The 25,662-nt window shown below is 51.8% G+C and overlaps 8 protein-coding genes across 8 annotated transcripts; 2 read left to right on the forward strand and 6 right to left on the reverse strand.

The window, feature by feature from the left end:
* Positions 1-59: 59 nt before the first annotated feature.
* Positions 60-1,323, reverse strand: BDW74DRAFT_145292 (class I SAM-dependent methyltransferase). The gene is made up of 2 exons (XM_073723186.1): positions 1,090-1,323; positions 60-1,023 (listed from the first exon to the last, which is right to left on the reverse strand). The coding sequence occupies exons 1-2, from the start codon at positions 1,271-1,273 to the stop codon at positions 263-265; spliced, it is 945 nt and encodes a 314-aa protein (XP_073587491.1). The 5' UTR covers positions 1,274-1,323; the 3' UTR covers positions 60-262.
* Positions 1,324-1,801: 478 nt separating this feature from the next.
* Positions 1,802-4,771, forward strand: BDW74DRAFT_173998 (beta-mannosidase mndA; the record flags this gene model as incomplete). The annotated part of the gene is made up of 4 exons (XM_073727923.1): positions 1,802-2,030; positions 2,077-2,083; positions 2,130-2,210; positions 2,257-4,771. 4 exons carry the CDS (start codon positions 1,802-1,804, stop codon positions 4,769-4,771), a joined length of 2,832 nt encoding a protein of 943 aa, XP_073587492.1.
* Positions 4,772-5,320: 549 nt separating this feature from the next.
* On the reverse strand, positions 5,321-8,179 carry BDW74DRAFT_187317 (uncharacterized protein; the record flags this gene model as incomplete). Its single annotated transcript, XM_073731452.1, has 2 exons — positions 5,321-5,794; positions 5,908-8,179. 2 exons carry the CDS (start codon positions 8,177-8,179, stop codon positions 5,697-5,699), a joined length of 2,370 nt encoding a protein of 789 aa, XP_073587493.1. The 3' UTR covers positions 5,321-5,696.
* A 1,795-nt stretch (positions 8,180-9,974) lies between these two features.
* Positions 9,975-12,222, reverse strand: BDW74DRAFT_73023 (kinase-like domain-containing protein). The gene is made up of 2 exons (XM_073733565.1): positions 11,238-12,222; positions 9,975-11,174 (listed from the first exon to the last, which is right to left on the reverse strand). The coding sequence occupies exons 1-2, from the start codon at positions 11,934-11,936 to the stop codon at positions 10,221-10,223; spliced, it is 1,653 nt and encodes a 550-aa protein (XP_073587494.1). The 5' UTR covers positions 11,937-12,222; the 3' UTR covers positions 9,975-10,220.
* A 101-nt stretch (positions 12,223-12,323) lies between these two features.
* BDW74DRAFT_73032 (uncharacterized protein) lies at positions 12,324-13,753 on the reverse strand. The gene is made up of 5 exons (XM_073733566.1): positions 13,363-13,753; positions 12,998-13,309; positions 12,902-12,952; positions 12,740-12,820; positions 12,324-12,691 (listed from the first exon to the last, which is right to left on the reverse strand). Exons 1-5 carry the CDS (start codon positions 13,648-13,650, stop codon positions 12,452-12,454), a joined length of 972 nt encoding a protein of 323 aa, XP_073587495.1. The 5' UTR covers positions 13,651-13,753; the 3' UTR covers positions 12,324-12,451.
* Positions 13,754-20,481: 6,728 nt separating this feature from the next.
* Positions 20,482-22,159, reverse strand: BDW74DRAFT_174003 (kinase-like domain-containing protein; the record flags this gene model as incomplete). The annotated part of the gene is made up of 2 exons (XM_073727924.1): positions 20,482-21,183; positions 21,245-22,159. The coding sequence occupies 2 exons, from the start codon at positions 22,157-22,159 to the stop codon at positions 20,482-20,484; spliced, it is 1,617 nt and encodes a 538-aa protein (XP_073587496.1).
* A 519-nt stretch (positions 22,160-22,678) lies between these two features.
* Positions 22,679-23,783, reverse strand: BDW74DRAFT_174004 (uncharacterized protein; the record flags this gene model as incomplete). The annotated part of the gene is made up of 3 exons (XM_073727925.1): positions 22,679-23,186; positions 23,234-23,411; positions 23,462-23,783. The coding sequence occupies 3 exons, from the start codon at positions 23,781-23,783 to the stop codon at positions 22,679-22,681; spliced, it is 1,008 nt and encodes a 335-aa protein (XP_073587497.1).
* A 143-nt stretch (positions 23,784-23,926) lies between these two features.
* BDW74DRAFT_174005 (uncharacterized protein) lies at positions 23,927-24,523 on the forward strand (the record flags this gene model as incomplete). The annotated part of the gene is made up of 1 exon (XM_073727926.1): positions 23,927-24,523. One exon carries the CDS (start codon positions 23,927-23,929, stop codon positions 24,521-24,523), a length of 597 nt encoding a protein of 198 aa, XP_073587498.1.
* Between the last annotated feature and the right edge of the window lie 1,139 nt (positions 24,524-25,662).

A 25,662-nucleotide genomic window follows, 5' to 3' on the forward strand; every position in this document is an offset into this window, starting at 1 on the left:
TCAATTATATGATGATTCTAGATAGTTAGCAGTCCCCCTTCGCGCAGAAAAAAACTTAAGCCGGCGTCTGGAATCATGGGGGAATCACCTCATCGGAGGCGATTCTGATGCTAAGTCGATCATTTTCGTCCCCCACTCGGCGATAACAATCGATCCTTCGGAGAAGCTGACCCGACAGACCATGAACACAATGGAATCCAACTCCATATATTACACTTCTATATAGTAGTATACATAAAGGTATAACCCCGCCTGGGGTCGATTAAGCCCGGGACAACGGCTTGATACCCTTGTGGATAGCGGCGATGCCTCCCGTTAGGTTCTCGAAGCCCCTTCCGGGGATCATGAAGCCAGCCTTCTGGATCATCCCTCGGAACTCCTCTTGAGTAGGGAATTGTTCGATACTCTCAACCAGGTACTGGTAGCTCTCTCGGTCTCCCGCAACCAATTGGCCAATCAAAGGTATGGCGCTGAAGCTCCATTGCTTGTATACCGCGTTGAACAAAGCATTGTCCACCTTGCTGAATTCCATGCACGCAAAGACACCACCCGGCTTCAGCACGCGGAACGCTTCCACCAGCGCCGCCTGCTTGTCGGTGAAGTTTCGGATGCCGAAAACCACAGTATACAAGTCAATTGAATTATCCGGGATCGAGGGCATGTGCTCCGCGTTGCCGACCATAAACGATAGCCGATCCGTGTTATAGTACGGTGTCTCAATACTGCGCTTCTTGCCCTCCGCCAACATGTCCGGGTTGATATCGGCGATCTTTACTCGGGTGTGGTGGTCGTGGTTGATGTTCGTCGCGTGGTCGAGCATGCGGAATGCGATGTCACCGGTTCCGCCCGCAATATCGAGGATGTTCCAGCCTTTCTCGGCTGATTCGGGGTTGCGCGAAGGAAGAGCAGAGCCAGGGTTGAGGGAGCGGACGAAATGATCTTTCCAGAGGCGATGGATGCCCATTGACATTAGATCGTTCATGGTATCGTACGATGAGGCGACTGAGCTGAAGACCGCGCCGACTAAGAGTGACATTTGTTAGCTGGGGAGACCAAGGTATATTTGTGCGCTGCGCGCGTAGAGCATACCTCTTGACTCCTTCTCGTGTTCTGGTACATTTTCAAAGCCAAAGTGTGTCATTCGTTCCTTGTCGGACTTGGGTTGGTTCTGGGTCCGCATGGAGCAGGAAAGGCAGCGGTATTGGGTCTCGGGAACGGCGAATTGACGCCTGGAAGCAAGTCTTAAGCTTCGCCATAATGATATAGATGACATGATGGTGTGTTTTTCAGGGATAGGTATGGTTGGGAGGAAGGAAGGTCGTGGCGGAGTTGGAAATCGAGTCTCCGCAAGGATGTTCCCTGTTCCCAGCTGCCGACGCGGAAATTGTTTGCAGCCTTAAGGCATCGATAATTCGTCAGGCAACAATCCCCAAGCCCGCCGGCCCAGTTATCAATCGTCCATCACAATCTCATTCCAGGTCTCTACTCTGTAGGAGTTCTAGTACTCCAAGTTTAGGTATACTGTTTTATGTATTAATCTGACAGTCGGCTCATCCTAGCCCTTGAGATGCCCAGCACCAACTCTTGCTTATGATCGGCTTCCGGGGTCTGGGGAAATGCAACGCTCAATGTACCGCGCTCAGTCATTCGTCCACCTCCTCTTTGCTGCAGCGTGAGTGACGCAAGGAACGACCTTGTGTTGACGTTCAATACTTCCCCTCTTCTGGACCACCGTTGCTCCTGACCCCCTCACTCAGTACACTGTTACCCAATATATATTCTGCGATCTTAAGCCACCAGAATGGGGTTTTCTCAGTTGTCCTCCGTCCTCACGGAGCAAATACCCATGATGCGTTTTAGTGAATTCACAACGCAAGCTGCTTTAGCATCTGATGTGGCCAGCAACTTTGGGCGACAAATCGATTTGAGTGACGTGAAATGGACACTCTCTAGTTCAGCTCTCAATACCACGGTGCCAGGTTCTCTGCCTTCTCAGGTCCATCTAGACTTGTTCAAAGCAGGTGTGATCGGTAAGGTCCTTGACCCATTCAATCTCAAGTCTTCTGACCAAAGAAGATGACCCGTAAGTTAGCTGCGTTAGTGACGAGATAGTGGCTCATCCTCGGCAGTTATTACGGGTTGAATGAGATCGACCTTCAATGGGTGCACCAAGCGGACTGGACATATACAAGTGATCCCATTACGGACTTGTATGTGACTATTAAAGCATTGAACAATCATACTAACGTTTATCAGGCTTGAAGATTACGAGTCGACCTGGCTTGTGTTTGAAGGCCTCGACACTTTCGCTACCGTCGCATTCTGTGGGAAGAATATCGCTTCCACGAACAACCAATTCCGTCAATACTTCTTTGACGTTTCCACGTCTTTAAGGGAGTGTACCGAAGACCCAGTTATACGCCTTGATTTTGCAAGCGCCCCAAAGACTGTGAACGCAATCGCCGCCGATCCGAATACGCCAGTATGGCCTGTCCAACTGACTGCGCAACTACCCAATCGCTGGCTTATGCGCAAGCAGCAGTCGGACTTTGGCTGGGACTGGGGACCTGCCTTTGCTCCTTCTGGTCCGTGGAAACCGGCGTATGTTGTCCAGCTGGAAAAGGCTGAGGAAGTTTACGTCTTGAACACGGACCTGGATATTTATAGACAAGGAGCCATCAACTACCTCCCTCCTGACCAGAGTCAACGCTGGGTTGTCAATGCCAGCATAGACTTCATTGGTAGTCTACCGTCTGAGAGCCAACTCTCGATCGAAATCAAGGACACCGAATCTGGTGAAACGCTTGCGCGCCAGACTGCCGACTCTGTTATCGTCACTGGAAAAACTATAACGGGTATGACAATAATTAGCGACTTAGAGCCAAAGCTCTGGTGGCCATCGGGTCTTGGGGCCCAAAATCTGTACAATATCACGATTACTGTCCACAGCCCGACAGAGCAGGTAGCTCAAGTCACAAAGAGGACAGGGTTCCGAACCATCTTCCTCAATCAGCGAAATATCACAGACACTCAGTTAGCCCAAGGCGTTGCCCCCGGTGCAAATTGGCACTTTGAAGTCAACGGGAAGGAGTTTTATGCCAAAGGCTCCAATTTCATCCCGCCTGATACATTCTGGCCCCGGGTAACTAAGGAGAAGATGAGTCGACTCTTTGATGCCGTTGTCGCGGGTCATCAGAATATGCTCCGAATCTGGTCGTCTGGCGCATATCTGCCTGATTATATCTACGACCTGGCGGACAAACGAGGTATTCTGATATGGAGTGAGTTTCAATTTAGTGACGCCATGTACCCCGTGGATGATGACTTTCTGGGCAACGTAGCCGAGGAGGTGGTGTACAACGTGCGACGAGTGAACCATCATCCATCTCTGGCGTTATGGGCGGGAGGGAACGAGATTGAGAGCTTGATGCTTCCAATGACTCGCAATGCCGCACCGGACCAGTACCCCAAGTATCTCGCCGAGTACGAAAAGCTGTACATCAGTCTCATTCTACCGCTAGTTTACGAGAATAGCCGGTCAATCTCATACTCCCCCAGCAGCACTACCGAAGGGTATCTGAGCGTCAACCTTTCCGCTCCCGTGCCTATGACCCAGCGATACGAGAAGACCGAGGAGGGCTCTTACTACGGCGATACGGACTACTACAACTACAATACAGCCGTCTCGTTTGATTCCTCTAGATACCCAGTTGGACGTTTCGCCAACGAATTCGGCTTTCACAGCATGCCCAGTCTACAAACATGGCAGCAGGTCGTCGACCCTAAAGATTTGTACTTCAACAGCACTACGGTTGTCCTCCGCAACCGGCATTATCCGTCAGAAGGCTATGGCCAAAGCCACAACGCGTTGCGAGGCATGGCTGAGATGACGCTGGGTGTAGAGCGTTACTATCCGATTCCGGAGAACCCAGACCCTGTGGCGAACTTTAGTGCATGGTGCTTCGCGACGCAACTATTCCAAGCCGACTTCTATAAATCTCAGATACAGTTCTACCGGAGGGGAAGCGGAATGCCGGAGCGGCAGTTGGGCTCGTTGTACTGGCAGCTAGAGGATATCTGGCAGGCGCCTACGTGGGCTGGGATTGAGTATGATGGGCGCTGGAAGGTACTGCACTATGTTGCGCGTGATATCTACCAGCCGATTATTGTTTCTCCATTCTGGAATTATACCACCGGTGATTTGGAGATTTATATAACTTCCGATCTCTGGGAATATGCCTCGGGGACTGTCAACCTGAGGTGGTCAACGCTTGCTGGAGAGGAGATTACCGACAATGCCGGTACACCGACGACTCTTGAATTTACCGTCGGGGCGCTCAACACTACAAGGATCTACAGCACAAATATCGATGACCTGAATCTTGCTGATTCAGAGAACTCAATCCTCACTCTCTCACTCGCAAGCGAAGCTCACCTCCCGAACGCCGACGAGACCACCACACTAACTCACGAAAACTACTTCACCCCAACGTTCCCGAAGGACCTGGTCCTTGTCGATCCGCAGGTTGAGCTCTCCTACGACGCTGAAACCGGAACCTTCACCGTCGAAGCGAAGTCTGGGGTGTCCCTCTATACATGGCTCGACTATCCCGCTGGTTTGGTTGGATACTTTACTGAGAATGCGTTTCTGCTCGTCCCTGGTCAGAAAAAAGAGATTCAGTTTTTGGTTCAGGATGGCCCTGAGGATGGGGCCTGGGCGTGGCAGGAGGAAGTTACGGTTAGGAGTCTCTGGGACCAAAACAATAGGTAGAGTAAAGGGTAGGGCAGACTGATAAATGTCATTGACGGATTTAGTCGGCGGTTAGAGTGACCGAGGGCAGGTAGCATATAGCAGGAAGGGAGTCGATGAGGGTAGCAATATCCAAAGATGTTTCCCTTCTCATCCTAGGTCTACGGCTTGAGGCTTGATACTCCTGTCCTCGCAACACGTCCTAGGCGGTTATTGATCGAGGACATCTGGCGCCTGATTTGGCGCTCCACGTGCCACCCTTTAAGGAAAGAATTAGAGCTCGAGCATGGAGTGTCATTTCTTGTCTCATTTGAGCACATAATAACCGAATCCAGTGACGCACAAGCAAATTATAAAAGCCCCTTCACCCATCCTACCAACACTGGCTTGCCCGTCTCAGCACTTCTTTACAATTTCAATGATCTTGTTTCTCCATCTAAAACGCCTGATAGGTAACCCTACTGGCCACGAATCTTTCACAACTCTTCCTTCTACCATTTTGCACTGTTCCTGGGTTCCTCCCTTCGTCGTAGCTTCCGCCCATTCCGTGTAGCCTCTCCTTCAAATCCATAATTCGCCCCCCAAGGAGCAGGCTATGTCGTTTACCTCTAAGGAAACCCGTTCAAGGCTCACCAGACGTCTGGCCGTCATCGTCCTTACTCTAACGCCTCCGAACCACGCCTTCTACATGCCGCCCTCGCCATCGCCGCTTCCTTCGTCCCCGACGCTTGATACGTCAAAACAAGAAAGGTCCGCGGAATCAATACAAAGAATCCATCCTCTGAAGTAGCTGATCTTTCTGCATGGGTCTTTGCCGCCTCTGGTATTGGAGGGTTGGATCCGATAGACCCCTTGCCTAGCGACCGTTCTACACGCGTATAGCATGGTCAAGGAGAGGAGCGAATCTTGATTGGATCGCTCGACCGTCGATCGTCATTGTATTGAGTCAATCCGACAAAAGGACGATCCTGAAGAGCAAGTGGGTGATGCTGCTTATACTGGAGGCATCACGATATGATGATACAAGAGCAGTCGCGGACTGCCCTTGAGTCCATTTAGAGTAGTACAGAAGCAGACACCAGGCATCTCTCACCCTGCCATAACCTTTCGGTTTCTAAACCACCTACTCCAGCCCCAGGGAGGGAGTCCAAGCCTACGCCAAAACGGCCTCCGCGGCACGAAAACCGGTTGCCAATACAACGCGCCATCTTCAGGAACGCGCATCCTCGTATCAGTGGAGAACACAATCCTCCCAGCCTCCCTGGGGTTAAAGCTGACGACTCCAATCCTAAGCGGAAAGAATGCCGCATCCGTGTCCTCCGGTGGTCGCAGACACACAGCCCGAATTGCACCGCTATTGAACCCCATCCGCACAAACCCATTAGGGACACCACGGTACCGCCTCAAACAAGACCCAAGCAAGAGCGCAACCACCAGCACAACGCCAAACACAATCGCGACAACCGACCACAGCGGCGAGTATCCGCGACCCGGATAATCAAACAGCGGCATCCGGGTGTCTTCCCTCCCCGGCGCAAACGCACTCGCCTGCACCACGAAGATGCTCTGCGAGATGAGCCAGTGCATGCCGATGGACGCGATTATCAGCGGGACGGAGTAGCTTAGTGGCAGGGAGAGGAAATACGAGGACCGCTGCATCCCCCTTGGCGAAGACACGCGCAGCCCCTTCTTCCCGCTCTCTTGGAGGAATCGCACCCACTCGGCTGCCACCAGCTGTCGCGTGAGTAAGTTGTTGTAGAAGATGTATAGGAAGCTGATTACCACCTGTGGGGCGTTTGCTACCAGGATATGGCCCAGAAGCAATGGGAGCCCGCGCGAGGAGCGGTTGTCGCGGCCGGAGATGTCGTTGAAGGGCAGCTTGTGCACGACCATTGCCGGGTGCGCGCGGAACTTGAAGTGCCAGATGTCGACGCCTTGGTTGGCGACCCAGCGGATGGAGCTGGCTACGGAGCGGGAGGTCACTGCGATGGCGATGGCAAATAGGGTAAGGGATAGGACCCAGATCCAGAGACTGACTGCGTTGAACCACGCGATTGCACCTCTCGGACGCCATATATCCAGTCTTACCGCGACAGTCCCAGGCTTCTGGAATGGTGAGTGCTCCTCTCCGTCAATGTATCCCTGCGGACAATCAAGGAAGCTCTCAGCCGCATCTCCCATCGTCACCATCGTCCTATTCAAACTCTTCTCGTCTCCCCTCTGCGTTCGCGAATGCCACCAAGCACACCAGCAAACCATCAGCGTTCCTAACACCGTACAGGCGAGCACAATGCCCACAATATGCACACTGTAATGCAACCCGCACCGCTCATCATTATCACCCTCCTCCCCAACAAGACAATGATCCACCTGCATCCAGACCGGATAAGACAATGTCCAATTTCCCGCAAAATCCTTCGCATACTCCCAGTTGCAAAAGTCCGTCCAGTCGCCCCATCGCGCCCACTTGCGGAACCCCGTCGGGTCGGGTTGGTAGGCGCGGCAGATCCACGAAGCCGAGTACTCCCATGCTTCCCAGCCGGAGACCCAGCCGTCGATGAGCGACGAGCCGTTGTTCTGCGCACTGCTGATGTTGCGGGCTACGATGATCAGCGAGCCAGTGGCGTTCATGGGGTCCGTGTAGCGCTGCACACAAGCCGTTGTGTTGAGGTACGTCATGGCCCCGGCCATTGCCGCGTTTTGCAGGCCGTAAATCATTGACTTGTTCCGCGACTCGGTCCCATACCACGGCGAGGGCTCCCACCAGTCGTAGCGCGCTAGAGAATCAGACGCCGTCCAATTTTCACCAAGAACAAAAAAGTCATTAGTCACAAGCGCTCTGGGTATTACCGCAATCGGCAGCGACGTGAATATTGTCGAGTTCCAAAAGATGTGCAGAATTGTCGCCAACACCCCAATACATACCCAGCCCGCTACCCGGATACGCCCAATAGAAAGCAGGTTCTTGAGGCTCGGCACCCCGATTTCCAACGTCTTGCCTTTGCTATGCGCCTTGTTGAGTTCCGCTCTCGACGGCGCTACAAGAATTTGCATGCAGTAGTTTCCCGCCCCTAGGAACAGGGACGCAAGGATATTCAGCGCGACGTGCAGCGCACTGTTTAGCCGCGTCGTAGTGGTGCAGTTGCCGACGGAGAACGTGCCCACGCCGCGGGTGTTTGGTGGGTATGTCACGACCGCCCAGACCATCAGGCCGATGATAAGGGCGACAGTGAGGCTAGAAATGGCGATTTGAATTGCGAGCATCGCGGTCCGTTTGCTTGTTGTGCTGCACACTTCCCTGCCGCGCGGGCTGTCCGGATCCAGCTCTGGGACGTACCGTGCTAGCGAGGAGGCTTTGGCGTAGCGGTCAAAGGGCTGAGTGCTGGTATTGTAAGCTGGATTGAAAAATTCCCTCGCCAGCAGCCCCATCTCAACCCCATCATGTTCCCTGTCGAGACCTGATCCGCCCAGCAGGCGCTCGGAAGAAGTCATTCTTTAATCCCTACTCTCACATGCCCGGAAGTCGGATGTAAGGCACTGGTGTGAAAAAACAACAAGAAGAAGGACTGTCACAATGCAGGGTTGATGGCGGCTACTTATAGCGAAGGAAAGATGATAGTCAATGCCAAGCGGCGCGAGAGGCTCTGATGAAAGCATGGTCGATGAGTCGAAGAAAAAGGCAGGTTGAGCTCTCGGTTTGTATACCAAGCCTCTGGGCAACCGCACTGATTGGTTCTTGTACTCCTTAACCGCCAGAGCTAAGCAAGGCAAGGGCGGCAACAGGGACGGATCTCGTATCGCGCGTTGTACAATTGGTCGACGTGCCACACGAGTGGTGCCTGGCGGGCAGTGCAGAGTCAAGGGGTTTAATCGCTTTTTGCCATGCCCTATTAGTTAACTAGGGCGAACTATTTTTGTGCCTTCATCTTGCAGGATCTCCATACAAGAGCACCGAGGTATTAACATCGCACTCAAGTTTCGTTCCCGTGTAAAAGGCGAAATTAGTGTCTAGCCATGTTTGTCTTCTTTAGTGGTTGTACTAGGAGAGGTTGTCTTGCCGGGTTGGCATTCATTGTGCCTAGATAATGCCCATTTGCTGTTGATATCCCGTCCAAAGTCTGTAGAATGATCAATGGATAATAGGCAGATCTTCTTCCTAACCTTCGATGCTAGATGGGACAACGACCGGTGCATGGAGAGCAGATAAACCCGTCCTAATCCCTACGGTGGATTCGAAAGATCGATTCCGTAAGGTCGCTTTGTATCATCAAAGCGACGGGGAGAGCTAGACGGATGGGAGGAATCGGCGACGACAAGGACAGCAAGAAAAAGTCGAAAAATATAAACTTAGAGTCAGAGCAAGAGTGAGTAACATTTGGATGTCAGAGAAAGAGACTGCAGATGTCATTCTCTGTGACTGTAGTAAATAATCCCTATGAGATGATCCCCTTGTAAAGCCGGCTTTCCATAGAAGGAAATATACTAGATATATACCAGAGTAGAAGCATACATTGTTGGGTCCCTAGAGATGGTCTAGTTGGTATCTGGGGTATACCCGGCAACGACACGCTCAATCAGAGAGAAGCCTAGCTACTTTTTTTTTTTTTTTTTTAAATCGCGATCTCGAGATCCTGGGTTCGATGCCGGCTTGTGCTATTTACAAAGGCTTTTTGTAAGAGAACCTTATCCCTCTTTTTTCGAGACACGCCCAAATCTGTTCTGATCTTTTCATTGCGCACAATCTCAGCCCCACTGCTATGGGCACCGGGGACGGACGCCGGACTCCGCTGCTTAGTGGGGCTACGGGGTGATAACCAAGTGGCCCGTGATGGAGCCGATCCGATCCGATCGACTCCGCTTTTACAAGGGTACGAATTACCTACCTAGGTAGGTGGGTACACGGACCTCGGGAGCACAGTGCGCAGTTTGCACCTTAGTGTCCACTGGTGGCATCAGTTGGAAATGCATTAGCTTATCACGTTGCGCCTTGCCTTGCCTTTAGAGAATACGTCGAGCGTTTCATCCGGCCCCGACTGACAGTTGGACTACCCCATCAAAACATCGGACGCGGGCAAGTTGTGAAAGCGCACCGGTTGAAGACAGGAGGTGCGCGAGGCTGGAGTGGCTGGTAAGCATGGGCTGCGGATAACTGCCTAGGTACTAGGTGGTAGATCCTGGGTTGAAGGGCGGCGTAGGGTCAACGTTTAGTAGGCAGTGTTATATTGTGGGTATTCAGTATTGAGATCCATGAGATTCATTATAGAAAGACACTCGTAAGGCTATGGTACTCCAGCAATGCATAAACGCACATCTATCTATGTTATATACAAGATTGCTCTTGAATTCTGGTGTTTAGAAGTCCAATGTATAATGGCACCGGCATCGTAAGAGCTAAAAATATCAAAAACCATCGGATACAGATACAAACCTGGGATTGGGTGAGTGTGCGGACTGCAAGACGTAAGTCGACCTAGAGGCTTCCCCCATTGAATCCAGAGGGCGGCCGCCGTACAGGCTGGAGGGCAGGATAGTCCGGTACGATTCGAACCCCGGATCTATGTTCCAGGAGGTATCTGTCATTCTCCTTTGCGCGATCCAGCATGTCCTCCAACGTCTTGCACACATCCGCTGACGTCATCCGGGCATTGGGATCGATGAGGATCATCTTGTCCATCACGAGATCAAGTATATCGTGGATCAGGCTGGAGCAGCGCGCCTGCCGCTTCAAGTGCTTGACCCAAGCGAGCACAGCCGGCTTCACCGAGTTGTAGTCCGTTGTGTAGAACTCGTCTGTGAAGAGCTCTGGATAAAGGCTATCGCGTTCATGCCGCACTGCGACAAACTCGGCGATTGCGGGCCATCCAAGAACAAGGTAGGTGATAAACTCCAGGTACAAGCAGCCCAAACTCCAGATGTCCCATTTGCGCGAGATTGCGTGGCCTCGTTGGATCTCCGGCGGCGAGTAGGTTGGAGAGTCGACGACAGACTTGGGGTTGACATTGGACCGGGAGTCTCTGCCGCGTACACTGGCGAGCCCCAAGTCGGCGATCTTGAGGATGTTGGGGTCTCGGAACCACAGGATGTTCGCTGCTTTGATATCACCGTGGCGTCCAAAGCGAGTAAGGCCGTGTCTTGGATCAGTAAACTCATGGAAAGAGGCAAGGCCACTTGCGATTCCAGCCATTTGACCGACAGACCACAGTAGAAGTTCACGACTATAGTCGGGGATGGGATGGATCTCCCAGTAGTTCTTGAGGCTCCCATCAGCCCATGGAAACACGAGGTGACAGTCCTTCTTTGTGAAACTGAACAAGAGATTAATTAGATGGTCATGGCGGTTGGACGGGCCCAGGTCGCCATAAACCTTTCTTTCGAGTTTAAAGTCAGCACTGTAGAACATGCGTTTGACCGCGACGACCATGGCCTGGACACAACGCAAGGTTAATACCTATGTCAAAGTAGTCGACCAATTCAAGGCAAGACTCACTTCCTGTGTAGATTGAATGCCAGAATCCAAATGGTCTGGATGAATGTACTCCCGTGTCACCTTTCCATAGCCTCCTCCCGCGACTGGGATTTCTCCGCCGCCCGTATGTTCCTCGAGCTCAATGAAGGGTAGGATATAAAACTCGTCCAGATCGTAATGCTCGCCACTCCGGAAAACTGGGCTTAGAACGCGGTACTGTTGCTTCTGCAGCTTTTTGATATCCTGCGGGATCCAGTGCCGTAGAGTCTGGATAGACCTGTTCTGCTTGGTAAGGAGCACTGGACTAGCAGTGTAACCCGGACCTCTCAAGAATGGCAAACACTCGTCGTCGATACCCTCGTCTAGGAATCGGATGATATCAAGCTCCCTTTTCATGTCGACAAGGATGGCGAATAGTTTCACCGCTCGTTCGGAAATTGTCAGACTGTAGCGCGTAATCTGTTCGGTATCGGCTTCCCACCGCTCGTCGAGGACATCTCTCGCATAATCTTCCACGAGACGCTGGAGGTGCCGTTGGGGGATGAAGGCCAGATGTGCTTCACTCGAATCAACCTCGAGGTTGTCGAGGGCCTTTTGGAGTTCGCGCAATGCACCATCCGAGACAGTTAATGAGGAGCCTCTGTCCCGTAAGGACGGGCGACCCGGGTACGTGGTTGATCTGCGAGGCTGGGAGCCATTTGTTTCAGGTAATCTGTCCATTGCGAAGATGGCGAGTCCCTGACGAGAGCGCGTAACCCAACGAGGCAGGCATGTTATAAAGCCCCCCTAGCAGTAGGTGAAGGAAAAGAGGGCAGCGAGTGCCCAACAAAGCAGTGAGGCAGTGTATGGTTGTAGTAGAGCCCGTCAGACTGGGTTCCGGTCGTAGGACTGGAATTGCGGTGGGCGCGAGGCAGAGAGGAATAGGAGCAAAAAAAGCAAGTCCTAGGCTCCGGTTGGAGATGGAGAGGGCAGAACGTGAGGGATTGATGAGGGGACAGGGTTAGCGCCACTGAGACGCCCTGAGCCTACGAGAGGGCATCGCGCTGACTAGCATTTGTTGGACGATGTTCATGCAAGTTGGTGGGTTACAGTTGACTGCTATAGGCTAGATGACGCAAGCTAAAGCCTGGCAGCGACCGGGGTGTTCCTTTGCCCTCCAGGAAAGGCAGCGACGCCCGAGCCTTGCCCAGAGAACAAGGTGCAGTGGGGGTCAACAGGCCAACTTCAACGTCAAGTCAGACTAGCTCCAATCCCGCCTCTTCCTTGCTCGATTCCTGCCCCCAGACTATGGCCCTGAGACCCCGCCTGACTCGATCGAGGGGCCGGAGCCGAAGAAACTCGATGCGCAGCCAAAGCCGCCAGAAGAGCAGCACAGACACGGTCATCGGCACTGCCACTGCCGCCATAAGCCACGCATGCCGGGACACTCGCACGCTGTCTCCATCTGCTTTGACGAACTCGGTGGAGAAGAAATTCTGGACGTCATTAGCTGCCGAACCTAGGAAAGGGTTAACAAGGCGTACCTCCACCAGGGTCGTTGGTATGAACACAAGTCCGATGATCGCCAGCTGTTCCATCGCCGTGGATCCCTTGACCCCTTGAAGCTGTCAATTGGCAGCATAGGTAAGCATCAGGTTCACCCGGGCATTCTACCGGTAGGTGGACTATGAGAGGGTCATACATACCATAAGCTCTCGCAAAGTCCGCTGCTCCTCGTACCCCAGAAGATCGGACAGCTGAATGGTCAGCAATTTTCAAGTCCATCCAAGAGCACTGCTTACTAGATTTTGAACAGACTGAACCCTGTCCTGGAGTACGCCTGCTCGCTCCAGATACATTCCGGCCTCGTTTGCATATCTGTCGAACTCTCGCATGATTGGGCCACATTCACAACAGCTGCCTTCGCCGCAACGCAATGAGCAGAAGACTTGATAGCTTACCGCCAGCTGCCTTATTGTTTGTATTTTGGTTTGAAGCAATACGCGCATGCTTGTGATATACTCTTCCAGCTCCCTCAGATCCAACCGGTCGCCCTCGGCAAAGGTGAGGGATCTGCTGCCCGCCATCCCAAGCGTTGCCATTACTCGTGTTGACTTCCAACAGTTAGATTGAGTGACCGTGTACAACGCCATTGACAGTGACTGACCTTGAGCTTCAACTCGTCTTCCAACCAACTCATATAACCCACCCATCCCATCAGGCTCTCTGCTACAATACGCCTATGAATCGAAAAGACCGCCTCGGTATGATCGGTTCTACCATCTGCGGCCGGAAGAACATTGCTATCGATTGCGAAGGATGGAGCCACCAAGAAGAGGACCGAAGTGGGCTCTTGTGACCTGTCTCCTGGCTTACCCAGTTTGTGATATACGCCAGTTTGACGGATCGACCAGGGACAACCTGATGGCCTGCCGTTTTGCTCTACCCGACGCATAACATACGCCAACTCTACAACTGTGAGCACTCAGGGGCAGGTACGGAACTCGATTTCACCAACCTTGGATGTTCCCAGAGCTTGGATTCGATTCTGAGACTTGCGGCGCCGGAAAACCATACTCATTCTCGCAATGTTTCAGTCCAAATGTCAGGAGAACTCGCCAAATCTGGAAAAACACTTGGTAGATATCCAACAGACGGTCAATGAGCTCGCGAGAGATATCCAGCGTCAACCATGCTCGTATATGCTGGATTGTGTATATCCTGAAGCATTCGCTTGGTTCCCGCTGCACCGAGTTAGCAGGTGGACTCGCTTGCAAGATACGGGCAAGTATACCAGACTGGCCGCCTCTAACTCTCTAGCATCATTGATTTCCTTCCGCTGTCCGATTTGGAGAGCGAAGTCCCCGCTACCTTCGTCGACTTTGTCGATTATCTGGACCTGAAGCTGGGCCCGATCGGACTTTACCCTGAAGATCTTGTCCGAACGAGCATTCACTCTTCCTGCGATGTACTGATCCATTGATGAAACGAGATACGCCTCCTTTGAATATTGCAATGACCAACCGCTGTGCATGTTATATTGCCCGTCGTCACTATACAAGCGGCTCTTTTTCTACGTCTAAGCTTAGACATGTCATCGGGATTATCTACGAGGCTGGCCAGGCTGTACTTGCATCCCAGCGTGCATGAAAACGCCATTGAGTGAAGTCAGCCTTGAATGTATGACGAGTCGATATGCTCCGTAGCGGAGGAGGATGCAAACAGGGATTCATGCCCATCAACCTGGGCGGTGATTTCCTTGCTACAGACCAGTTGCCTTACCCCTCCTGTTGCTCGAGTGAACACAAAACCTCGGATTACATGTGCTACCTACATGTGCTCCTTGGGGGCTGTGCAGCCAATCAGAAATGCCCACGTCGCAGGAAAGAATGCGCTAATGCAGGCTATTCTGCTCCGTGCCCTAAGTAGTCTTTTATATGAGACTAGTCGCAGGGAAGATCTGTTGGGTAATACATCCCCGCCCGAGGCATTATTTCTTCACTCATTCGAAACCGCCTCTTCCGGATCCGGGCCATATCACCTCGTCATTATCGGGACTATGCAAGTAGTTCATGAAGTCGTAACGGATATACTTGGAACGAATATCCACGGGTTTTCATTCTTGAAAAAATGATTCAGTATGTAAGGGCCGGGGAGTTTGTGCCCGGGCAAAAGGCCGACAAAATCTGGCCTCGGCAAACTTTAATGGACGGCTCAGTTACCAGATACTCGGGATTGGATGGCCGGTGGCTATACCCATCTCAAAAGTGGTTGGATTTTAGCTGCGCCCGGACCGGTGACCAGCTAACAAGTGTACGGACCGGACCATTATCGCAGGGCGTCCTGGATTTGCCCTTTTTGATCCGCTTGATTGCAATTCTCATTATACTCTAATAAGTGATACAGGATAATCTCACTACGGCGAACTCAAGCAACACCACCCTTTAAAGGATATTGTGTCAGTTCAGCTCCCAGAGTGAACATGACAGGTGATGTTGCGCAAAAGGAAAAGCAAATCCAAAAACGAAATCGACCGGCATCCGAAAAGCAAGTGGACGATGCGCCCATCTCGAGTGTCATACTCTGTCAGGGGGATGCTCTATTGTCTTCTCCCTACTCTGCATCCCTCACCAGCCCAGCAGCAATGTCAGCACTGCTGTCGACAATCATTAATTTGTTCCTACAGCCACAATCAGAATTCGCATTAGAAGATCGGGACTAGCAGCGTAGAGTTGCAACTGACATCTGTGAGATGTGGTCGCGTTTTCCCATCATCGACGTATACAATGTACTGGTCTCGCTGCAACTGGATGCAGCAGAACAAAACTTACCACGAGGTCATTGGAAGGCTCCGATGGAAGGGGGCTTACATGAATGCGGAAGTTGGATGCCCCGTATTGTTCTCGCAGTAGCAGCACCAGCTTGCGGGGGTCCATATACCGGCCCTGAGACCGGTGTGGGATTGGCGTCGTAGACGATTGACAGCTCAAGTTGAATGGCATGATCGAGATACTGTTTTTGACTGGCAGAGAGCAAGGACAACGGTATTCGATTCAGATATATCTCCTATGAAGAAAATAGCGGGGAAAGTGAGTGTATAGGGGTGAAATCGCAGAGATAGTGTAAAAAAAGGTGGCCAAAAGAGCGGAGGACGGGAGCAGGACTATTTAAAAACCAAGCGCACGCAGGCAGTGTTGGCTGTTGGTATGTTGCGAGAGGCTGATCACTCGATTTTGCAGGTTGCAGGGGCAAAAAGAAACCCTAGCCGGCTCCCAATAGCATTTTTGATACCCGGCCTAGCTTAGAATAGCCCGGGTACGCGCCCCCAGTCCCCAACCATGTTTCCTTCCCGCGCCCACCAAACGAAAACCGTTTCAGACAAAAGAAGATAAAATGCCCACGATTTGAGCCGCGCCTCGTTTCCCCAAAGGCTAAATCAAGATCTCAAAATTTCCAGACAAACCCCAGACCACCCAGCGGCGGACAGAACATGTCGCGTTTGGCGCCACGCCGCTATTGCCAATCATCGGTGCCACATCCAAGACAGTCGGGTTACGGCTAAGGTACGGAGTACTTTGTGCTTCCTTAACCGTCACGAACTCCACCCCCTGGCTTCCAGGTGTCGCATGGCTCATGAGACTAGCCCACTCGCGGCACCGCTTTGTCTATTTTGCAGGAGGGGTGCAGCATGACTCGATCTCCTCCTACAGAAAAGATTAGAGAGAGCGCAAGGATGACGGGCAAACCTTGCTGCCCTGCCCCCGTGCCGCCTGGAAGAAGAAAGCGATGCGGCGTAAAAAGTGCGTCAGTTGATCTTCATCTTCGTTTTTCAATCTCACACGACACGAATGGCGGGCAAAGAAGCAAAGGCATAGTCAGGATTACTCACCTCGCTGAGTGGCTTAGGGACACGGATGTAGAAGCGGCCACCGGTCAACTGTGGAAATGGGACCGGAGGTTAGTAAACCTAATTTAGTGCTTACAGCTGAATGAAGGGAGACCCGGGGAGTGGATGAGAAGAATGATGGTGGCTAACGTCGGATAAGATGTGAGATGTGAGATCAGAATTTCAGCATGAAAGGCAGAGATCAAAGCCCCGGAGGGCGAGGGACCAAAGGTGAATCCTGAAAGCCTCGCGCCCTTGAGAGTTGCATTTTAGCCTTTCTGATGTTCCGCGCTATGTGGGAAGTGGCAGATGCAGCCAAAATGCAGACTTCGCCAATCAGATTGGGACAAAGCTGCGGGATATCCCTTGTTCAATCAAATCTTGGGAATTCCCCTCTCGTACGGAGTATTGAGGCTTCCAATGGAAAAGCAAAAGAAAAGACAGTCTGGTTGAGCACCCAGAATCGGCGACATTTTTGACGAAATACCACTTACATCGACAGAGAATTCGCCCGCCTTGAACCGCTTCCTCAGATGTTCGATCAGCTTGACGCGATCCAGGTAGCGGTTTTCCACTACGAGCTCCTGCATTTTGAAGGGGTGAGGCGTGGCGAAGTGACAACGGGCGTGGTGGGTGGCAATAGCGGTGACAGTCGCAGTGGCAATAGGCTAAGTATGTAAGATCAGCTCCAAGGCGCACTTAGACAGGTAGTGAAGTTGAACAAACAATCAACAAGGCTAGATGGATAGTGGTACCCACTGACGGGAAAGCTTGAGCATCGACCATTCCAGCTCCACTGCACCCTAGATATACTGGAGACACGTTTTTGAGCCGCATCGCGACCGCCTCCCTGATAGTCTGTTGCTCGTTGATGCCCAAACACCTACTCCCTACCGTAGTCAACGTGTTCGCGAATCGCGATCGAGTCGCAACAGGACTGCGTGCTCGGTGCTCTTGGCTAGGACCGGAGGACGGAGATTCTGCCATTGGATAGAACGGGAATCCCGGTGCACCCCTGTCTGCAGCTAACTAGCCGCTGAGACCCGTAGTCTGCGACCACACCATCCGATGGAGCAAACAGACTCTCGGTGAGGTTGAGCGCTAGGTCTGGTCGCACGGCGACACGGCTGTTTGCGGCTTTTCCGACCTGCGTGACGTGGAGGGGATTCATCGGATAGATGCTACGTCATTTAGTCACAGTCTCAGGGGGCTTGATACGGAGTGAACACTATTCCAATGCGTCATTACGGAGTTTGAGCCTCAGCTCTCAAGACTCATACTTCATTCTTCTGTCTGATCTGGTGCTTGGTGGGTCGCAGGGCAAAGACGGTAGGGCGGGATGGGGCCGGCCCGGGAAGGGAGACCCCACTGTATGATCCACGGTACATCCGTCTTAGGTAGTCCACCAGACCACCCAGTATACCCACCGCGATGCCAACTCTGTGCTACGTGCTGTTACAGATTATGCGGAGATTTACTGATGAGCTTTGGATGGTGGTCTGGAGCCCCTTGGCGTCCTCTGGACAGGCTCGTGCCCTGATAGGCCCTTATCAATAGCCGTCGGCGTGCATCGCGATTTCAACCGCCAGGACCATCGACGCATGCAGTGGAGTGGGAGCGATCCCATTACCACCATCACCAGCACAAGGCAAATATGTGGATCATAGTTTTACCGCAGCGTTCTAACTATGCGGAGGGCGAGGAAGAACATTAGACGATCACCACTTGGGCTATCCTCTGCGCTTTTTTGTCTGCAATTGTTGAATTGATGTCATCTCGATCCCGACAAGCGACTGCACAGCGCACTGTAAGTGATGAAAGCCGGCCATGTGCCGCCATTCTACGGAGAGAGTGAAATAGAAGCTGCTCCTTGACAGAGCCGCAAGAGACGCATGTACCAGACACCAACGAACTACATTGATTTGTCGGTCCAAAGAAGCTTCTTGAGGCCACGATGACGTTCGGACTATAAAAAGAACAATTAGCAACACCTCGCATTGGAGTCCCCTTACAGTCTCTCTTCGCTATATACTATGTCATATCCGAAATACAAACGAGTGCACGCAGATGCTTTACACGCCCCTAGGACTTGAAGCAGCAGGCAAGATCTCGGCCAATATTTGATCTCCCGCCTCAGGTTCCACTCATGGCTTTGCGGAGTAGATGCGGCTTAAACAGAAAAATCTGTCCAATGAGCGCACTGAGTTCTGGACGGCAATAGCGCCCCAACGGTCGCTCGGACGATATAGATACCCCATAATGCTGAAGAGGGCGGCCTATGACTAGGTAGGTTTCCTCTGGGATGCCCCTTGCAAATATGAATTCCTAGGTTACCTCTACGAGCTGCTGCTGCTGTTGCTCTGCGCGGAGGACCGGATGCTGAACCTTTGTTTTACCCACAACGAGCACCTTCCCACGCCTACCTTGACAATCATCAATTTTGCTATCAATACTCCGTAACCTGGGAAACGGAGACCTCACCAACGGAACACGCCAGGTGAAGTGGCGTTGCTTGGCATAAGCACTAAGCTGGAGATGATTGGCTCATAGGTGCGCGCACTACGCGGCGAATCGAGAGTGCGTATCTTGATCTATGGTTGGTTGGAGTCTATTCTCAACCTGGCAATGTGTATATTCGTCAACTGGTATATTTGTATTGATTCGAGGTTCGATGGTAATATGTTCTAGTTCTTACCATATTCACGGCATAGGATTCAAGGTTTGTTAGGTCTGAGGTTTGATCTTTATCCATCTTTGGAGGTTCATGTCTCCGGCGTCCAGATTGAAGGGGTACCATACCCTACATATCCACCCCTCGTCCGACAGAGGCCGACTGGCGGAATTTACCTCGAGCACCAGTAAGAACACGGCGTATCACAGCACGGGAGTAGGAAAAGTTGATCTAGACCTGATAGCTCTAAGGAAACGGGTTCGTATAATATTGGGCCATGCACTCCTTCCTGTCTTTAAACCCGAGGTCACAGTGGTGCCCGCGTTCCATAAAACCGCCGTCACTCCACAGAGCGCTGCTTTCGGTATTGGTCCCTATTCTTGAGGAGGTAGGCGACCATGGGGTGCTAAACGCGGGGTGTTCCGAGCAGCCGGGTCGGGCTGGAAAGCTCCACTCGCTCGCTGTTGGTCTTTATGTACGTGTTGGCATAAGATTGGTAGGATGTTGCTCGCCGATAATGCAATTCCGGCGTTGGAGGTCTACCATAACGTACTGCGTGGGCCATCTCGCCTTGGTGTTGCGGCGTGTTCTGCTTCGAACAATTCCGGAGCCCTTAAAAGGAGATGGGTAGGCGGTAGAACTCGGCGACTAGTTCCGGGGTACTGTAGATAATATCGAGGGGCCGGCAGTGCCAATTGCCCACTGCTGACGTTACTTGGGGTAGATAGTCTTAGCATAGCATAGCATAGCATCGATATTTGGACGTGCAACTCAGGGTGAGGGAACTCGCATGACTGAGGTCCAGCCTCTTCGAGACCATGGTAACTCATGACCGGGGGTAGACGGAGATGCCGTCTCGTTTTCATGTCCCTGAATGATTCATTTCGGTATACCGGTACACGAAGGGCCAATGCATTGCATCTTCAGCCCTCCGAGTCTGCAGCCTGGCTCGGTCCTTCATTTGTATCTTCCACAGCTGACATCCACCTGTGTATCTTGCAGGTTATTCTCTCTGGTACGTGTGGCAAAGCTTGTTCCTCGCTGGTACTCGCAGGGTCTGTCGGTAGGACGACATGGCTTTGTACGACCCGCGTTGACTTAGCACGCCGTGCAATATCCTCTATAGCTCTGTGGAGCTCTGCTGCTGAGCTGCGGGAGTCAGGTTCAATGAGAAGCATGTTACCCATCACGAAGTCCAGGATGTCGCGCAACGGGCAAGAACAAGACGATTACTGTTTTAATTGTTCCACCCAGAGAGTAACGGAGGGCCTGACGCTCTCGCAATCCTCCGTATAGGAGTTATCCGATATCAACTCAGGGGTATCACGGTTCGTGCCTTCTCGGTGTCGGGAGAACTGCTGAATAGCCGCGTTTCCCAGAACAAGGTAAGTCACAAACTCTAAGTAGAGACACCCAAGACCAAAAGTATCCCACTTGCGCGAGACAAGAAGCCTTCGTTCTCTATCCGGGGGCGAGTACGTGGGCAATTCAACAACTGTGGCGGGGTCCACTGGGGGGTCTGTGCTATGCAACCTGGCTAGCCCTAAAGAACCTATCTTTAGCACATTTGTTTCACGGAACCGCAGGATACTCCTTGCTCGTATAGCTCCATGACGCCCGTAGAGGGTTGTCCCTAGCTTAGCATCTTTGAATTCATGAATAAAAGCCAGCGCACTTGCGGTGCCCACCATCTGTTCAAGGGACCAATGAATATTGTCGGAGTCTTGCCCTGGTGTTGGATACTGTCTCCAGTAATCTCTTAAACTTCCGTCGGCCCATGGAAACACAACATGGCGCAGGTGATCCTGGCAAAAAGTAAACAGCAGCTCAAGCAAGTGAGGATGGCGAGTCTGGCCCAAGTCGCGATAAACCTTGCGCTCGATCTCATAGTCTTCTTTCATGTATACGATTTTGACAGCGACGGCCAAGCCCTAGCGATGAAGCATTTGTTACTATCGTAGAATATGGGATAGACCTTCCAGAGATACTTACGTTGTTCCTGGAGAGAACTTTGAAGGTATGATGGTCCGGATGGATGTACTCTCGATGCACATCTCCGAAACCCCCTGCGTACTTGGCCTCATGCACTTCCTCGGTCTCAACCCGTATAAAGGGTAGGGTGTGTAGCTCGTTCAGACTGTAGTGTTCCCCTCTGCGAAATACAGGATTTGGCACCGGAAATTGCCTCTCATATAATCTATCGATCGTTATTTCGTCCAAAGATTCCAATGCTCGGATTGGTTTGTTGTGCCTGGTTACGAGGGCTATAGACACGTTGTCATGGGCCGGGACTATCTGCAAGGGTAAATCGTCATCTCGTATTCCCTCGTTCATGAAATCGATTATGCGCCGTCCCTGTTGCACCTGGGTTAGAATTGTGAGTACCTTCGGTGCTTCCTTGATGATCCGGCTGGACCAAGAGGTGATTTCCGTCTGCACTAGGGACTCTTCTTGAAGAATAGCTAGCACGTACCTCCTTACTAGACGGTGAACATGGGTTAGAGGGATAAACCATTTATGAGGAATGGATGATTGAATCCTGTGCCTGCGGAGATCCTGTTGGTAGCGTTGGAGTGCCGAGCGCTTAGGTGACATGGAGACCATCGTGGCCGCGGTCCCCAGCGCGGTTCCCATCATGAGCGGGGGTACAGGAACGGCTGCAATTGCGGCCGGTATGACCTCTAGTATGCCTCCCACCGTAGCTAAACCCGTGGTGTTAGCCAAGAAGCCCGCTGTAGAGCTAGCCTTACAGCCAACTTCGCTGGCAGCGATGTTCGTCAGCTCACTGGATTCCCCTAGTTCATTTGTTTCATCACTCTCATTTGTCCCATCTGTCCCAATCTCAACATTCATCTCATTCATCTCATTTGACCAATCTTCTGTATTTAGCTCGTCGGATATTGCCATTTTCTCCGATGCGTCTTGGAACGACGCATTGTCAGAATCGAATACGACTTCGTTATCGTAGAGAGCCAAGGTGAACAAAGCCAAATGTTGCAGATGACGAGCCAAACGAAACTGGAATGTCTCAGCGTCAGATATGGGAGGCTCTGTATACAAGGGACATTGCTGAGGTCTCGTGTATGGCCGTTATGAAACGTCAGTGATAAGCTGCAGTTGACTGTCCGCGATGATGCCAGGGTGTACCTCCTGAATGTGCATAGATAAGCTGTCCTTATAATCGTATGGCATGTGACAAAAGGCACATATCCATTCAAGGCGATGAAGCTGGCGTTCATGCTCGCTCCACTCCCTATAGCTGCCATAGAGTTGGTTGCTCTGGACGCAACCTCCAAACGTGCAAATATAGGGTTATAGGTCACAGTATACATGATTTTCCCAGGCTGTGATGAGGTTATCGAGCACGATATATTGGCAGCATAAGTAGCATTCGAACGGGGTATGTTCAGCCACTGGCGGTGATGTCTATGGTAATGGCGGCAAGGGAATTCTGGACTGAGGCATTGTGTGATCGGCGGTTGAGACGAAGCCTGGGAAGACTGTTCGTGCTGTCTCTGAGGCAGTTTCGAGAACGTCGTGGTTGAGGACTGTGGAGACTGTGGCGTCTTGTGTCCACTCAGTTGACTTGGTGCTTTTCACAACCGGGACACTAACAGCAATCTTGACAGCCGTGGTGTCTTGATGGGAAGTAGCGTCTGCTACATTTTGCGTATCATGGGCAGTGTGCCCTTTGAAGTAAGCATCTTCGTGCTTCGAAATCTTGCTCTTGTGTTGTCTGTGGTAAGCAAGCATCTGGCGACGTTTCGCGTTAGCCTTTCCCAAGCGCTGTGCTAAAGTGCAATCCTCTGGAAATCCAAATTTCTGCGCCTCGTGCAGAATATCATAGTTTACGTCGAACTCTAGTGTAATTTTGGTCGCTTTCGCCGATACGTCTCTTCTTGCCGGGTTCGCAAGTGCGACAGAGAACTTGTAACTGCTCTGTGTCAGGTATATAGCCAGATTGCCCACGAGAATACATACAGACTTGTGATGGCGTGGCTTATGTCAAGCAGATAGTCAGTCAGGACTGGGAAGCTGCCGCTCTCCTTTCTCATTTCCGATATGAGTTCATCCCAATTTGAATCGTCCGACTCCAAGAGAGGAGACCGGGTTTGCTGATGCGCAGAGGTGACAACTTCAGAGCGTACAGCTGTATTAACTAGACAAAGTCAGCGAACAGTCGATTAACCATTTGCGTTGATTGAATACCGGCCTGTAGAGAGTCGCGTATATCCGACAGATGTTCGCAGGCCAGCTTGAGCAGCTCGGGAGCCTCTCTCAAGCGGTGATCGAGCGATAATCTATCCCGCGGCTTGCGATGAGCTCTAAGATTTCCAGCCCACAGTCGAAGGCGCCCTAGCTCTTCGTCGAGGTCAACTGAGGAGTTGACGTAGTCTGCATGGTTGTACAACTGGGGGTTCAGAGCCGAAGCAAAGCTACGAGCGCATGCGCCGAGAAGAGAGTTTATCGACGTTTCGGACTCTGAAGTCCTTCGAGTATCGTTCTCAGCGACGATTTCACTATCGGACATCGTAGAATGAATGGGGAAGATTGAGAGCGAGTTGTGGCAGACGAGAGAGGAAGAAGAGAAAGCGCGGGGTATGTGCATGAGAAGCCAGCCTTGTCTCACCTGCTTATATCATGAACACTCCTCGACTCAACACCTACGCCATCATGGCAACAGGCTTCGAAGCCGCTGGGCTGGCTCTTGCCCTTTTCCCCATCCTCGTTGAGACACTCAAATTCTATGCCGAGGAAAAGGGGTTGGCCAAGGACTTTCTTCACTACCAGCATGTTCTCAAGGGAATCGTACGCGATCTGGGTCGTGAGCAAATCGTCTTCCGCAATTCCTGTCAGCGCTTCCTGAAGGATCTCACTTTCCGATCGGATCTCACCATCGACGAGGTGGAGAGCATGATGCAAGACCCTCAACATTCACGGTGGATCCAAGACTCCTGGTTAAAGTCAGGCATTTTTGACTTGGAATCAGTCCAACGCTTTCTGGAGACCGTCGAGGACATGCGCGAAGACCTCGCCCAGATCAGCGAATGTGTTGGAATCGGCAAGAATGCCATGCCAGAGCTCCTCAACCGCAAAACACGACATCGACAGTGGAAAAAGTTTGTTTTTGTTATTAACCGCGACAGAATCACAGAGCACCTGAAGACCGCAGGTCGGCTGAACACTTTCCTCGCACGGCTGACCGATCTGGTCCAACCGACAGCCCCGACGCACCGATCACGATACAAATCAACGAGACACTACAAGTAAATTCGAGAGCATGCCATTGACCTCTACCATACCCTTCCAGTAAAGTTCCCGAGCCCTCCGACTTGCAACTGCACGCTGAAGCATGAGGTCAACATCCGATTGGAGTTTCGGGGTGCCACACAAACCAAAAACTCGAGTTCTTTCTGTACCATCTTCTCCTTGACCCACGCGGCATCTGTGCATGACCCATTGGGTCTCTGGCGAGAGATAGAGCTGGAGCACTGGGATGACACTGAGAATGTGCAGGCTGCTTCTAGCCAGCCGAATCCACCGCAGCAGAAGACCAGTTCGAGCTTTTCCACTCTTCTGCATACCATTCGCCCGCCCAAGAAAGTGGTATTTGCACCGAACACTCTCAAAAGCAATATACCAAGCCAGAGTTGCGGGGAAATTCAGGATCTATGTACGTTCGTTACCTCACCGACAACATGCGAAGATTGGCTCGGATTTATCAGCAATGGCACGAAAAGCAAACATCGCCTGCGCAATATCCAACAAACCCATGTGATCTACATGGACAAAGGACGACCATCCACAATATCTCTGTCCCGTGCTTTTATCACGCACAAAGCACCGAAACATGACATCAGGTCAAAGCTGGGGTTGAAGGCAGCATCGTCGGTTATGCAGCTATACTACACCCATTGGCTGTCGGATACTTGGGATGCGCAGGATATTCTCCTGTTGCAGTTACCTGACGGAACCGCCAAGTTCACAGAGCCATTTATTCAACTTATCTTTGGCGCAACTGGCCCGAGTCGCACTGAGCCAAGAAGATCTGCACCAGGCATTCTTCGCGCCGAACCCTGCCTTTTTGCGTTGGAAAATAGTCCTAATCGAGGTATGGCATTGGACACCCTTCGCTCTACTGAAGACTGATGCCGAGAGGTCTATGGGTCCAGTACGTGCCGATCCAGCCACACTGCAAACCATTCCGTCGCACACTGACATACTCGATAGGAAGTTTCGGACTTCGTAACTGCAGACCGTCTCATTAAGTCGATGGATGTTGCGGGGCAAATGTACGTCGACGCAGTACGGAGATGCGTATTTGGCCTGGATGCCGCTTGCACATCTCTCCGAGAAGACAAATTTCGGGACGAAGTTGAGGAAAAGATCATTTCCCTTCTTGGAGAGCA

The sequence above is a fragment of the Aspergillus multicolor genome (genome assembly GCF_047715735.1).
Source record: "Aspergillus multicolor strain CBS 133.54 unplaced genomic scaffold BDW74scaffold_3, whole genome shotgun sequence".
Taxonomy (NCBI): domain Eukaryota; kingdom Fungi; phylum Ascomycota; class Eurotiomycetes; order Eurotiales; family Aspergillaceae; genus Aspergillus; species Aspergillus multicolor.

What these genes read in the sequence shown, in the direction of transcription:
- BDW74DRAFT_145292 (XM_073723186.1), bottom strand. Translation starts at nt 1,273, where the DNA reads ATGTCATCTATATCATTATGGCGAAGCTTAAGACTTGCTTCCAGGCGT. An exon ending in ACACGAGAAGGAGTCAAGAG is followed by an intron (nt 1,024 to 1,089) that starts GTATGCTCTACG and finishes TGTCACTCTTAG; the next exon opens with TCGGCGCGGTCTTCAGCTCA.
- BDW74DRAFT_73023 (XM_073733565.1), bottom strand. Translation starts at nt 11,936, where the DNA reads ATGGACAGATTACCTGAAACAAATGGCTCCCAGCCTCGCAGATCAACC. An exon ending in GCATTCAATCTACACAGGAA is followed by an intron (nt 11,175 to 11,237) that starts GTGAGTCTTGCC and finishes CGTTGTGTCCAG; the next exon opens with GCCATGGTCGTCGCGGTCAA.
- BDW74DRAFT_73032 (XM_073733566.1), bottom strand. Translation starts at nt 13,650, where the DNA reads ATGCGTCGGGTAGAGCAAAACGGCAGGCCATCAGGTTGTCCCTGGTCG. An exon ending in AAGACGAGTTGAAGCTCAAG is followed by an intron (nt 13,310 to 13,362) that starts GTCAGTCACTGT and finishes AACTGTTGGAAG; the next exon opens with TCAACACGAGTAATGGCAAC. An exon ending in TTCAGTCTGTTCAAAATCTA is followed by an intron (nt 12,953 to 12,997) that starts GTAAGCAGTGCT and finishes CTGACCATTCAG; the next exon opens with CTGTCCGATCTTCTGGGGTA.